General features: G+C 43.4%; 1 protein-coding gene across 1 annotated transcript in view; it reads right to left on the bottom strand.

Annotated features, from left to right (window-relative positions):
- Window positions 1-300: 300 nt before the first annotated feature.
- ARID1B (AT-rich interaction domain 1B) overlaps window positions 301-14,857 on the bottom strand; it is a 416,979-nt gene continuing 402,422 nt past the window's right edge. Inside the window, exons 21-25 of the mRNA XM_061130238.1 lie at window positions 14,182-14,332; window positions 11,317-11,413; window positions 9,143-9,926; window positions 7,068-7,198; window positions 301-4,894 (exon numbers count right to left, since the gene is read on the bottom strand). Of these exons, the coding sequence (XP_060986221.1) occupies window positions 3,173-4,894; window positions 7,068-7,198; window positions 9,143-9,926; window positions 11,317-11,413; window positions 14,182-14,332 (2,885 nt within the window). The 3' untranslated portion in view covers window positions 301-3,172. The remainder of the gene's footprint in view (window positions 4,895-7,067; window positions 7,199-9,142; window positions 9,927-11,316; window positions 11,414-14,181; window positions 14,333-14,857) is intronic.

Below are 14,857 nucleotides of genomic sequence, written 5' to 3'. Positions count from 1 at the left end.
TGATTTCAGGGCGAAAGCCATCTTCTTTTCGTAAAAGAGGTAGTTAATAGCTTACATTCTGCATCATCAAACTGTTCATAACCCCTTTAAAAAATCATTATTATAATTTTTAAAAAACCACCTAACTAGTTTTTGAATAAGCCACATTCACCAACAAAAACTGATTATATATCATTCTTGATCTTAAATAAAAACATTTGAGTAATTATTTCCGCACACATGCCACCCAGTAATATCCTCTGTGACATTAAAAAATTCAAATACCAACACATTCAACTTTATAGCACCATTCCAAAATACTAAACTTTCTTTGCACCTTTATTTTAATCTTTTTTTTTTTTGTACACATTTAAAGTATGGGCATCCTGTAAATTTCTGAAAAGCCTCATAGGAAAAAAAACAACTAATTTTTAGGACAAAGCAATAACTCAGTTTGTAGGCAAGATGATGTCAGGCAGGCTGTAAGTTCTTCATGGGCTTCTGTAGTCTTCATTCTGGGGTGAGAATGTAGAAAGGATGCTAAAATCTTCCTGGATTATTCTAGAGATTACATCGCGTTATCAGTATGTAAAATCTTGTTGCTCAGTGGTCAGACTCTAGATATTGATTACAACTCAAACCATGACAACAACAGTCTCTTGTAATATTTCACTCTTTTGATTGACAAACTTCAAAGTTTGTATACACCTTTTATTCATACTCTGTAAGAGAGGAATTAGAATAATATTGAATTCCCTCTTACAAATCTCCAAATTTGAAGCTTGGAGCACTAGAATCTGTTCTTAGCAAGCAGATAAATTTAAAGTATAAATGGGTTTTAAATTCAACATAAATTTGGCTGCATTATTATATAAGAAGACTCACTAATGTGGGAGTTGACAGATGATGAGAATGCTTGCAGGAAAAAAACCTTTTCTTGTGACACGAGAGTCCCATTCCACCCTCTCATTGTAACCGAGCGCTCTCGTCTAACTCTTCCATGTATTACTGTGAATAATGGGCACCCAGACAACAGGTCTGGAGAATAAACTTGGAAGTTTTGAGTCTGCTGAGATTGGCAGGGTGGTGTGAAGAGGTAGAGTCAGAAGGGTGTCCGCTAACGGTTTAACTCTGCAGCAGTTTCAAAGAAATCGATTGTTACACAAGAACAGTCAATGACCCAGGAAGAAATTAAGTTTAAACTAGAAGTGACTAGTAATCAAAAGCTACTGTGCACCAGGATAGGAAGGAATATGAGAATATTAATATACCCTGAAATAGAAATAATCACTTTGCACTATGTACACCACATACAATATAACATATTGTTTTTAACATTGCACAATATAAATATTATACAAGGTGGAGTAAACTAAATGCAAAATAACTTTGAGGCACACAGGAAAAACACGGAATAGATTGAACTCTGATCGAAATTAGGATGGGGTTAGAAAAAGGCAGGGTGTTACACTGTCAGGCCAGTGATCTCACCTCACGGGCTGGCAGCCACCGCCCCCAGACACTGAAAATTCTCATACCGCCATGTTGTCAGAGTTGACTGCTTCAAACAAAGGCCAGTTATTTAAATCCTTTGAGAAAATCAAACTCTTGCTCCCCACTCTAAAGTAGGTAACCCTTAAAGGCCCATCCCGACCTCAGGGTTTCATAACGAGGGGCTATGTTAGTACACGGTTGTTTCCCCCCTTTTTCTTGTTACTTGGTTACTATGAAACCATTTTAAGGAAACTAGAACAGTATTCAAGAACACCCATCACAGTGCTTAACAAGATTTAATGTACATTTATTCTTAACATGTGGAACATATAAAGATTTTATACTGAATAAATGATATTCATTAAGCCAGAGGAAAAGGAGGAATTTACATCAAGTTTTTTTGTTTTTTTTTTTAACTACATTATCTTGAAATACAAATGTGGATTCTCGTCACTGAAAAAATTTTGAAGTTGTGTTTCTTCCTTTTAGTTGTATTTTTTTTTTGTCTGTACTAGTAACCATTGTGTAAATCAATCCATATGCAACCATTTCCACACCTTGATTCATGAAGCAAATTGTGATCAGCTGCTCTCCCGAAATAGAGCATGACTTTATACATACAGAAACTTGTACATTACCCTCTTTTTTTTGTTTTTTTTTGTTTTTTTTTCGTTTGTTTTTGTTTTTTGTATTTTTTCTTTTTTTTGGAGATATGGCCCTAATGAAAAAATATATAAAATAAAAATAAAAAATTATTTAAATCTACCATCACTTCGTAGTTACCACATCATGAAAAAGAAACTAAAAACTTTTTACTAAAAAAAAAAAAAAAAAAAAAAAAGAAAAGAAAAAAGAAAAAAAATGAGGGTATGTTTAATGTACAACTTCTATATACATCACAGCCCAAAGGCAGTAAAAAAAAAATATTTAAAAAATGATTAAAGGAATTGTGAAGAACTGTCATGTGGAAGGTCAAACAACAGACAGCAGACATGACGGTAGTGGTGAGGAAGCAATTTCCGTTGATCGTTGTCAGGTATGTTTTCAATCTTAACTTAAAAATGACCATTTTGCTCCTAGCCTAATGTAACCATTTTCCTGTGGAGAAACCAGAATCATTTCCTATTTCAACCGCTGACTGACAGACCTTTGTGAGCCCCTATACCTACATCTCTAGAAATTTCTATTGCACAGAGCTTTGGACGATGGGATACAGTTGCAATTTTTTCATTATTTGAAGAATAACACAGCTAGGAAATCGATAAGTTTTCGCCTTTTTGTCTCAGTGTGGTGAAAATTTCCCATCTTATAGCATCTTTTGCTGTTAACTTTTTTCTTTAAAGTCAATTTGCTTCCCAAAAAAATGTAATATGACATGGAAAAGAACATTAAAAAGAAAATCTGAAAAACAAAAAGTGACCTCTGAATGCACTAGACAGAAACTTTGGTTAAAAAAAAAAAAAAAAACAAAATAAAAAAACCCCAAAAGGATGTACTTGTACACACAGACAGCAAATATTAATTTTATAACTGTTCGAATTAATTATCTCTTTAATTCCCAATTGGTAAATAGTGGATGGGGCAGAGGAGCAAAGATTTTCTTTCCTTCGTCCTACGCTGGAGAAACAAGAACAGAACACAGCCAGTTACACGGGAGCCTCTATAGTCTTCACTCACACAGGCTGCCTTCTCACTGATGTCATAACTGCCCGATCTGAAACAGTACATCGCAGATGACAGATGCCACCAGAGAGTTCAGAACGGCTGATATCGAGATATCCAGCAATCGGCCCTCATGCAGAAGGAACTCGGAGCGGTTCTCGTCCACTCTGGCCATGGCCAGCAGAGCTTTGGCTGCCCTGCACATCATGTCCACGCTAGGGGGCTCTAGGGGCGGGGGCTGCATGTGCATGAGGTTGTGCTGGCTCTGCTGATACTGGGCCATCGTGACCCCATCCTCTAGGAAGCTTATCAAGTTTCCGATGCTTCCCTTCTGCACAGCTATGGCCCTTGCAGCCAGCGCGTCCCCTTGGGCAAGGTTCGATAAAAGCGCCATGGACATTTCTCGACAGACTGGGTTTTTGCGATCCCCAACGTACCTAACTAACGTGGCATAGAATTTCTCCTGACGACTAAATGGAGGCGTGGCCAAGATCAGGTCCACATTGTTGTCCTGGATGCTGAGTTTACAGAGCGTCTCCAGCACGAGTCTCTGAGGCGACAGGACAGAGTTGGGTCCCACTGTGGGAAAGGGGTCTTGTGCCTCCGCTGATGGGCACACCATCCAGTGCAGCAAGCCATCCAAAATTGGCAAGCAGATGCTTTCCGTGTAAGCAGACAAGTCTAGCTGCCCAGAAATGTTGGCCAAGGTGACCAACGTGTTATCCCTTAAGACCTCGAGGCAGTCCCACCACCACTCATCTTTGCTGCAGGCCACCCCTTTGTCCTCGTCTTCCTCCTTCTCGTAGGTCTGCGGCGCTCGTTTTCTCTCGGGATGCTCGTGGTGAAGAAGAATCAGCTTCCCCAGGATCAGCACCAGGCCTGGGTGTTTGGACATTTCTGCATCATTCCCAGGCACAAAAGACAAGCTCCGGACAATATTGGACACACAGATGCAGCGCTTGGCCAGCGAGTCCTGCCAGTGCGCGATGGTGCAGAGTGGGGCCTCGTCCCGGCTCCTCGGCTCGTCCTCCAGCAGCTTGATGTTGCGGTGACTTTTGGCTTGATGGATTCCGAAGGGAAACTTGCTGCTTTCGGTCTGGGTACCAGGGTTTGTGTCTTCAGGCAGAGCCCCTGGCCGCGCAGACAGAACATCATCGATGGTTGCGATGATGCTTTTCTCTTGGTGCTCGTCAGAATCCCCTTTGCCTTCCTGGTCTTTCTTTCTGCCTGTGGAGCTCAAAGGGGGAGGTGGCCGCCTGCGAGGAGGAATCTCCATCTTGCTCTCGAAGTGAGTCTGGATGTGCTCGGTGGTGTCCCCGCCGCCGAGCTGCCAGTGCAGAAGTCCACTGCTGAACTCCTGGACGCGACCCAGCTTGTCAGAGCGGTCGACGACAAACAGGTTGTTCTTTTTGACTATCTTGATTGGCAGCTTGTCAAATTTACTGGCTTGCCTGGGCTTCTCCTTTGGATCTGCGGTGGCGTCAGGGGAGGCCCCAGTGCTGCTCCTGTCCTCTGTCTCCGCCCTCCCGCTGTCTTCCTCCTCCTCATCCTCCTCATCTTCCTCCTCCTCAATACATTCAGCATCTTCTTCCTCTCTCCCAGAATCGTCGGCCAAGGACTGGCTGTCGTCTCTCTTCGCTGCATTGTGATCGAGTGCTTTTTGGCTGGGGTCTCCCACTTCATATTCCATAAGAATTCCAAAAATGTCAATCAGGCATTTCCTGAAGTACTCTACTAAAAGTTCAAGAAATCCGGACAACTGGGGAGGATGAGAAAGAGAAGAGGTACAATGTCATAACCTCTCCGGTGTGACTGAGAGGGTGAAAATCCTGCTAGCTAGCCATGCATCTCTATGATTATTTTCACATTTTAATGTTGTTTTTTTTTTGGTAGGCCAAGGAAAAGAAACCATGCATAAGAAAAAGAATCCATGTACAAGTTAGAACCATCTTCCTGAATTTTTCAATAATCAACACTATCTTCCTTACTTGGTGTTTACTTTCGTACACCATTAACATGAAAACTTACTTGTTACTTTCCCATTTCTGATACTATCCCAGAGGGAGTGCTCTGCTGTTTACCTTTGTTTCTGGTTTAGACACAGTACCATTCTTACTAGAAGAGTGGGAACGTGGATTTTATAGACTCATTCACCCAAAGTGAGTCTGTTCTCCTCTCTTATTTATCTGAAACTCTGCTTGCCTAGATTTTTATGGTTATTATTCTTAGGATTTTATGGTTATTTTTGTCTTAGGTGCCATAGTTTATTCTAATTTACATTCTCCATATATTTTGGGGAGAAGATAATTTCAGCAACGTAGTAGCTCATAAACACAGAAAATTACAAACAAATCAATTTAGTCCCTGAGATAAATGAATGAGAATGTTTCACAGAATGCACTTTTATATTTCAGCTATTCCCAACTCCAGCCGAAAGACAAAAGCAACTCTGAGAACCAGCTTTGTTTCCTTTAAGCGGATGTTTATGTCAAGAGAACCAACATATTCCCCTCCCTCAACACCAATGCCACTGCATTTAGGGATGATGAAGGATAAGTAAGTAAACAAGGATTTCTTAATGATAGGTGTTATGGAAATTGACTATATTTCATTATCTGGCTGTAAGTTTCCTGCAAGGGGGTTTTAAATAATTATAAAGAAGTAAGGGGACACCCAAGTACCAGCCAGGTGGAGCTTGCTTTTAGGGTACAAAGACACAGTTTTTTAAGTGGGGGTCTGGACATCATCCCCTCCCCTACCTCGCCCCCAACGTAAAGCTTAGTTTTTTCCCAGGACAAGGGAAGATGGAAGATTGCTGAAGCAATGCTGGTTATGAAAAACTTGCTCAATAGCAGCTCACCTAGCATAAGGATGGAAATTTACTACTCTAGCAAAGGTAGTATATGTTCTTCTAATACTTATTTATTAAAATGGACTTCATGTGATGTTTATGACCTTATTAATATACTTGGTATCAACTGAAAAACTGCCTTTCAGGGCTAAAATGACAAGTTAAAGGAGAGAAGAAAAAGGAAGTGGAAGATTCTGGTCCTAGTTCAACAGAAGGGAGGGAATTAGATGTTTTGGCTTCTTTCAACAAAAGCAGAGTTGTTCATACACAGTAGGGAAAATGACCTTTTCTGATTTTTGTTTCTAAATATTTCTTAAAAAAATCTGTAGTCCAGCTGGCTCTTGGCCCTTTTTCCTAATCCTCAGCTCCTTCTCTCTTCCAGCTATTATACTAGAAGCTACTTCAAGCTTAGCACAGATCAAAGGAGGGTTTTTAAAGGTAGGAGGCTTTTAAATGACTGCTTCAAAATAAACTAGAGGGGGGCAGAAATGGGAGGGAACACCTCAAGAAACAAGTTTGACCATGACTTCATTACTACTACAGTTGAACGATGGTTCATTAAACTGTTTACTTCTCTCTTTATATATATATTTTCTGTAATATAAACACTCTTTTTAATTTTATACTTTTTTAATTAAAAGAAAGATGTTAGGTCCCCCTGAAAAACAGGGTAAGGTCTCACTGCAACTTACTGCATGGTGATGTCTCATCCAACACTGACTACAGTCGTAACTTTGTGTTACATTTGGATTAATTCTCACTGGCCTGCTAATGCTCATTCTAAACAAGTTTGATTTTCCACTATTGTCTATTCCACGCACACACATGCATGTGCACAGAAGGTCACTGTTTTCTTATGAGAAATACACATGTGTATTTATACTAAAGAGTGAAATAAATTATTGTTCCAGACAAAATTCTCAGACAACTATACACTGATTGATGTTGGTTTATGGTTAACTGTAATGATAAAAAATTTTAGTTGGTGAGTCCTAACTGCTTTAGGCATTAGCTTAAGCATTATACACGACTTCATTTTCTTACTCTAATTTGGTTCTCAGTTGGACTGGTGCTGGCTTACCTGGGAGAGATTGAAAGTAGCAACAGTGCTGTCATCATACAGAAGAATATTAATAGTGTCCAAAGCCCACGTACTTTCAGCCAAAAGACCTGACTTAAGGGACATCATCACACGCCAGGCCTCTGGAGTAACTAAAAATGGGTGGAAGAAGAAGGACATGATTAATATTAACTCTATGCATGAAAGAATAGAAAATAACAAAAGAAGAAGAAAAAGCAGAATGTTAAGTTAAATACTGATTTAAACAAAGGTTCTGAGGGACAGTTAAACATGGTCATTTCAGGTGGAGGTTGATAACTGACTAAGAAACGTCTATGCAAAGCAGAAGAGCTTTCTGCTTTGCAGGTTAAACAGAGGTGGGAATGATTCTTTCTGTATTTGTCTTCTTTGACTCTATTCACAAATGTGTCAAGGTAGCATCTTCAGAAGGTTGGTGAGTATGCAGAATATAAGCAAAATTTAATTCCCAAACAGCATGCTCACTGATAGAAAGCTTTCATTCCTCCATGTCGTCTCTGTCTGAGCTCTGGACCACAGAGCATGCTGTTGACAAGTACTAGCATTTTGACAGTTCTGGTTTTTTAGGAGCTTGGCCCGAGATGGAGGCCAAGAAGAACGATGAGAGGAAAGGTCTGTAAGATTTGTCACAAGATGGGGCTAGAGGGGAGGCCCATTGTGTGTCTGAAATTTTAAGGGACGCTGTCTCAGGAAACTGGTGGAAGCACATGGTGTGAGCAGCTGGAACTCCCCACAGCAGCAGCCAGGCCAGATGCCAACTCCTGTGCGGGAGTGTCCACCTTTATTTTAATTTCATCTCATTTTCATATTTTCTAAGAGAGGCACATAATACTTGTGTAATAGAAAGGCAAATTTTAAAATCAGGAACGTAAGTTTCCCTAGGCTGGTATATCATGCACTAAGAATTTTTTTTCAAATTTAAATGTATTTATTTACTTAAACTGGAGAAGGAAATGGCAGCTCACTTCAATATTCTTGCCTGAAAAATCCCATGGACAGAGGAGCCTGGTAGGCTATAGTCCATGGGGTCACAAAGAGTCAGACATGACTGAGTGACTAATACACAGACACACGTTTACTTAAATATCTATACACATGCACAAATACATGCATATATTTTTACATATATATTACCATATGTAACACGGTGCCCAGGGTCTGTTTCTTTCTTGCTTCCAGCACATCCTCTATGTAGAACTCCTTACTTCCCCCAACCCCCTTCCTTAATGTCCAGTGATTAAAAACATTGGTCAAAATTTAAAACATTTAATTTTCTAATCACTGCAAAGAACTTCGAGTCACGTGATTTTGAGATTTTTTTGGGGGGAAAAGTTTGGATAAAACTGAACTCTATTATTTCCTTAGCTATGTTAAAAGTACTTCAAAAATGATGCAGAAAAACTGTGTGTACTCCCAGGTTTTCCAAATCTCTAATTAGGATTTAGAAGATTCCACCCGGATGAACGCATGACATCAGTGTTCACCCGAAAGAGTTCCTTGGTCCCATCAACACTGCTACACGGATCACCTAAATTCTATCCACGTGTGAAGTTCTATGTAACACATTATGTATCTGTCTATGCAGTACAGTCAGTTTTCTGGTTTTGTTCCTGGGGGAACTCACTGTCTGTATGTCCTTACCAAAATTATAGAGTGGCTTGCTGTCAAATTTTCTCAGGCCACCCTAGTGCTCCATCAGCCTTGCAGCTGTTCTCTTAAGCACACATGGCAAAGATTATGTGTTTGGTTAAGATCAAATCTTTAAGCCCAAAATACAGTCCACAGTCATGAAGGAGTCCCTGTCTCTCACCTGGGGCTCTGCCCTCTCACAGAAGTCATACTCACATGCAAAAAATCCATTTTAATTCTCCCTCTCCTCTGGAGCTTAATTCAGAGAAGCGCCTTCCAACTATTGCTCCTGCACAAAAGCACATCCTGATAGTCTGCAGTCACAGAATTTCATCCCTTTGAGGTTATCCAACTACATCTAACCCAAAATTAAAATTCTAGATGACAACAGGAAATCATTTCAGGAGCAGAGCCTTGGGAACGCTTACCAATATCTTTTGAGGTAATCTTCCGCCTTTGTTTCAGGACTGGCTGTGAGGCTTCCACAGAGCCAGGAGGGAAGGTGATTTCCCTTCTGATGGGGGGCGGTTGGGGGGGCGGCCCAGTGACCTGGGACGTGGGGACGGTGGGCATCACCTTCTGCATCTTCATGGAGGGGAGGAAGGGGGACTTGCTGGGAGACATGCGGCTCTCCAGGGAGCGCTGGAAGGAGGCGGGGCTGGGCGCCCTGGAGATGTGGTTTGGCAGTGAGGGTGGCGTCTGGTAGGACGACTGAGGCGGGCGCGTGATGGGCTGCATGGAGGCTGAGGAGGACATGTAAGGCTGACGCTGGCTGACGTGGGAAGGCCACTGGCTCTCGTGGTTTATCCTCTGATCAGGGACCATCATGTCATCGGTGCGGTTCATGCCGGGGTAAGGCGGGGCCTGCGCGGGGCCGCCCGGGCCTTGCCTGTTCTGGTAGGGGTAAGGCATATCGTTGCGGGTTGCCCACATGCTCTGCTGAGGCCCTTCGCTGGAGGATGACTGCATCGGGCCGCCCATCATCTGCGGCGGGATGGCGTGCGGCTGTATCTGCCCCGGGCCCTGCATCCTCTCTCGGTTGTAGGGGTAGGGATACTGTCCCTGCAGGGGCCTCCGGTCCGGGCCGGAGTAGGAGCTCCCGTACTGGTTGTACATCTCCTGCTGCTGGCTGCCATACTGCATGTTGTACATGTCTCCCTCGTGGCGTTTGGCTGGAGGCCCGTACATGCCATCCATATGGCGCTTGTAGTTCTGAAAATTCAGAGACAGATCACACTGATGTGCTTTTACGGGTATAATCACGTGCTTAAATTAGGCAAAATAGTTATTACCTGGTGGAATGTTCATTTCAAAATGAATATGGGAAGCTCCTACGTCCACGGACTAACAATTTATGTGCAATATTCAGTACTACACAAACCACTGCACGTACTCTGTTTTTATGTACTTCAAAACTTACGTGGGTAAAAAACAGTTTCCTCTCCTGGTATTCTCCGGGCAGGTTTGGGAGAGCAGGGCGTGGGTGAAAAAACCAGCCTCCTCTCCTGGTATCCTCCGGGTGGATTTGGGAGAGCAGGGCGTGGATGACCAGCACACAGGCTGCGCAGAACCAGGGCTTGGAGATCACAGTCACGGGGATGGCTTGTGTAGGCAGTCGGAGACCTCACCACAAATGACAGAGTGCTCTGAGGGCCAGCCCGAAGGGCTCCGGGACTAAACAGACTCCTTGGGCCTAACTTGACAGAAAAGCCTCCACAGAGCTTGGCTCCTCACACTGCCCTGTGCCCCTGACACCTGACGTTGGATGAACCCTGCCCCAGCCTCCAGCAGGTCTGGGTCTCCTTCTCCAGGAGAACCTGAGGACAGGGCTGGTACGGCCTCACTGAGCTCCCCTCCCCGAAGGCTGGGGCTTCCACCACTGGATGGGGTGGGAAGCTCCTGATGAGAGCGCAGGATGGAGGCACCCATATGGCGGAACACTGTTTAAGGGCAGCTGATTTGATGATACAAGTCACTATACAAACATGCTCTGGTCAAATTAATGTTTAGAACGCCTTGTATTTTACAAGAGGTCTTAGACCTGAAGAGTTGTTTAGCAACAGCAAATTCCTGTGTCTGACACGTGCTCCTCTGTGTCATTCGTGGTAGCCGCAAGGTTATCTCACCCACCTCGCGACTGCTGAGCTGCAGCATGGTGCAAACAGCACGCACCTACACACCTATCCTATACAGTCTAAATATGTGGGCATTAATATCTTATTCTTAAAAACAGATCAACTTTCACTATTAGCATATAATATTTTAAGCTTGTTCACCCTACATATTCTCTAAAATACACTGTCAAATTTCTGTGCTAAATTGTCAATTGATATAATAGTATACAGAATAGACATATGTCTAAAATATACTTGAATTTGGGCTTATTATTTACAAGGATAAATGTCCTTAACTTCCAATAACATATTTTCAAGAGCTACTTCTAACTTGCTGATTTCAAAATCATAAGAATACTTCTTAGCATAAGCAAATATAACCTGATTGTTACATGTCATTTTGGTTATACTTCCTAAAACTCTTCAGAAGTGTGAGAGTCTGAATTTTAAACAGAAAGCACAGAGATGCACACTGCTCGCCAACTCACCGTCTGCTGTGGGTACAGGCCCGGCTGGTGTCCTCCATATGACGGCTGTCCTGAGGGAGGGCCTTGGCCTGGGTATTGCTGCCCGTAAGGTTCATGCCTAGAATGAGTCATTCAAAGAAAACTTCACTGACCTTGGGCCAAGGGAGGAAGGAAGAGCCCACTTCTGGACATTCCATGCCGTCTTTCCTCCACGGCACCCTCCTGGCAGGTACTGTGAGCTGCAGCAGCACTTCCACTCCCAGAGGAAGGAGGGCAGCACCCACTCTGGGAGTGCTGCCAACCCCTGGCCAGCGGGGCGAGGAGTCCCACCGGATGGGCTGGCACCCTCTGCCTTTGAGGGACCAGGGAGGGCGTGACAGAGACCGAAGGGAGGCATTAACGAGTGTCAGAAACAACAGGAGCACCTGAGGGTCAAAGCAGTTGTTTCTCGGAGCACCGGAACACTGACACATAAACATGGAAAATGTTTCTAACGTCTTCATCATGAGTATAAAATGTGCAAGTTTTTAAAGGAATCCTTCAAAATTAGTCCAAATGATACTAAGATGGTATAGACATAACTACTCAAAATTTCAAAGTTCTATGACCCCAAAAGGCTACAAAAAAAAAAAAAACAAAGATAATAGGGATGATTTAAATGTACTTCTATTAAGTCTTAAAATGGGAATAAACATACATTTATTTCATATTGAGAAATTATAAGTACCATAAAAATAAACGTTTAAAAGAACAACAGAATTGAAATTTTAGAAATTAAGCTGGTGTAGTTAGTATACTGAATTTTGTAAGGAAGAATACTGGTCAAGGAATGAGAATAAGAAAGAAAATAAATGAAAATTTAGAACTTCACATGTAAAACAGGCAAGTTTCTGCTAATGACATTGAAATCTGGAGGCAAGCTTAGTTAGGAGAAAAGAAATATAATTGATATGGAAATGTAAGCTGAACAAGTTAACACTTTTCAGAAGAGAAAACTTAATGAAGGAAATCCTAATGTTTAGTCGCTCAATTGTATCCGACTCTTGTGCGACCCCATGGACTGTAGCCCACCAGGCTCCTCTGTCCATAGAGATTCTCCAGGCAATCTTCTTGACCCAGGGATCGAACTCATGTGTCCAGCATTGGCAGGCAGATTCTTTACCACTGATCTACCTGGGAAGTTCAAATCCTAATGTGAGAAGGCCAAAATAACTTCTACACCTGGACCATGCCACATTCCAGAAAGCATTTGAGAAGAAATAGAAAATACATCTTCCCTGGTGGCTCAGATGGTAAAGCATCTGCCTACAATGTGGGAGACCTGGGTTCAATCCCTGGGTCAAGAAGATCTCCTGGAGAAGGAAATAGCAACCCATTCCAGTATTCTTGCCTGGAAAATCCCATGGATGCAGGAGCCTGGTAGGCTACAGTCCATGGGGTCGCAAAGGGTCGGACACGACTAAGCGACTTCACTTCACTTCAGAAAAGTATATTTGCTCAGGTTCCTTTAAGAATATATGTCCGAGGATGACTGTTCTCCTTCTGATCTCATCAGCCTATCCCTTGCCTCTTCCCCCTCCAAAAGCTTTTCCTGGACTCTCAAAAACAAACCAAATCTTAGTAAAAATCCTTGAGCTGGTACATCAGACCTCACACAGCGGTTAAGTGACTAAGGTGGATTTCACAACTAAACCTTCACTAGAAGGTCAGAATGAGAAGTTAAGATTTCCCAGTCACTATTAGAAAGTACAGTGTGGCTCTGAGCGTGCGATACTGTGTAACTCAAAAACCAGGCTCACAGAGAATGCTAGAAAGAAACCTGATTTGGTAAAAGAGTGATTTTTCAAACCAAAATTTCCCTTTGTATTAAACCAGGGACACCTGACTGCTTAGCCGGACCTACAAAAGCCAGCTTGTGAACTGAGAGTGAGCAGTGTGGACCAAGGCCCCGCCAAGGAAATGATGAAAACCATGCCTGTCCTGAGGCCTGCCTCAGAGCAACAGTCAGAAAAACAGCTCTACTTTACCTCCACTGGTTTTCTTTAAAAATGAAATATTCAGTTGAAGGCTTGGTTTCTAAGCAAGTCTCCGTTAGGGAGGTAATGAACATGACAAGCAAAGGATAGGTCGTCCATGGTAAGGACCACGGTCAGGGGCCTTCTTCACAAAAGTCCACCCTAAGCCACTACTGGAGGAACAGGTTCCTCTCTGAGACATTTCAATGACTTTCATTCTATCTTATTAAAATTATCTGGGCCAGTAATGCATCCTTACTTGCCATTTTAATATCAAGGGGATGTCCCGAGGAAAAAAAAGGTTGCCCTGGCTTTTATCAGAGATGTTTATTAAGGAGCAAAGCACTCCCTCTCAGTTTAAAACGTTCTCAGGGGACAGTGGGAACACCTGAAAAGACAACGCCTGGAAGACATTACCAAGAACCCACTGCTGCCGAGCCTGCTGACAGCCCAGCGTAGCGCCGCTGCCCAGACCTCGGCCTGTGGGGAGGAAGGCAGGCACTGAGGTCACAGCAGGAGCCACACATGGACCCGGGGGCGGTGGTCTTGGTGTGGCGAGAGTGCCTGGGACAACCTTGGTGCTTGCATTCTTAGGGAGAAGACTTGTGCCCCGGCTAGCCCAGCCCTGGCATATTTCTAATTTGTGCTTTGGGGCATTCACTAATAAAAACACAGCTGCACTGGTGGCCTGCGGACAAGGCCCTTCTCCCCAGCTCCTGTTACAGTCAGCGACTGAAGGCAGCCATCTGACACGTACAGTTCTATTGCACTTCAGCAGGAAGCAGGCTTCGGCTGCTAGGGCTCAGACACGTATGTGTGGAAAGCACAGTTTCGAATAAGTCATCTCATCTTCATCTTAGGAAATACTCACCTTCGGTCGTAACTGGCTCCGTAGGGAAACTGCTGCCGCGGCCCCATGCCCAGACTAGACATGGCCCCAGACGGACTCTGGTTGTACATATCCTGCATGCTGCTGGTGGGCATCTGTCCTTGCGTCATGAAAGGCTCGCTGCTTCCAGGCACTGAAATATTTACAGTAACAGACAAAAAATTAAGCACTTTCAAATGCCAAAGGGCCCAAACATCCCTTTCTAGTCAGTGCTGTTATCCTTAATATGACAGATAACAATACCGATCAAAGAGCATAAAGTCTCTGAAGTTAAGATGGGCCCTGTTGAGGCAGGATTCTAAGTTGAGCCCCCTTCACGTACACATAGTGTATGAGTCTCCCTGAGTGTGGGGAGAACCCATGATGGGATGGGATGTCACTCCCAGGATTAATCTACATCGCAGGGCAAAAGGGATTTCAGAGATGTAATTAAAGTCACCAATCACCTTGCTAAGCTAACCAAAAGGGAGAGCACCCATGTGGGCCCTTTAAGTTGGCATCGTAAGAGACAGAGCAGGTCAGAGACACTCTCCCGCTGGCCTTGAAAGCCAGTGCCGTGCAGGGCAGAGGCCCACGTGTTAGGAAGGATGGCAACCGCTAGAAGCAGAGCAGGCCCCAGATGACAGTCAGCAGGAAAACAGGACCTCAATCCAACAAC

Source organism: Dama dama, chromosome 26, assembly GCF_033118175.1.
Source record: "Dama dama isolate Ldn47 chromosome 26, ASM3311817v1, whole genome shotgun sequence".
Lineage (NCBI taxonomy): Eukaryota > Metazoa > Chordata > Mammalia > Artiodactyla > Cervidae > Dama > Dama dama.
This window is presented reverse-complemented; position numbering and strand designations above follow the sequence as displayed.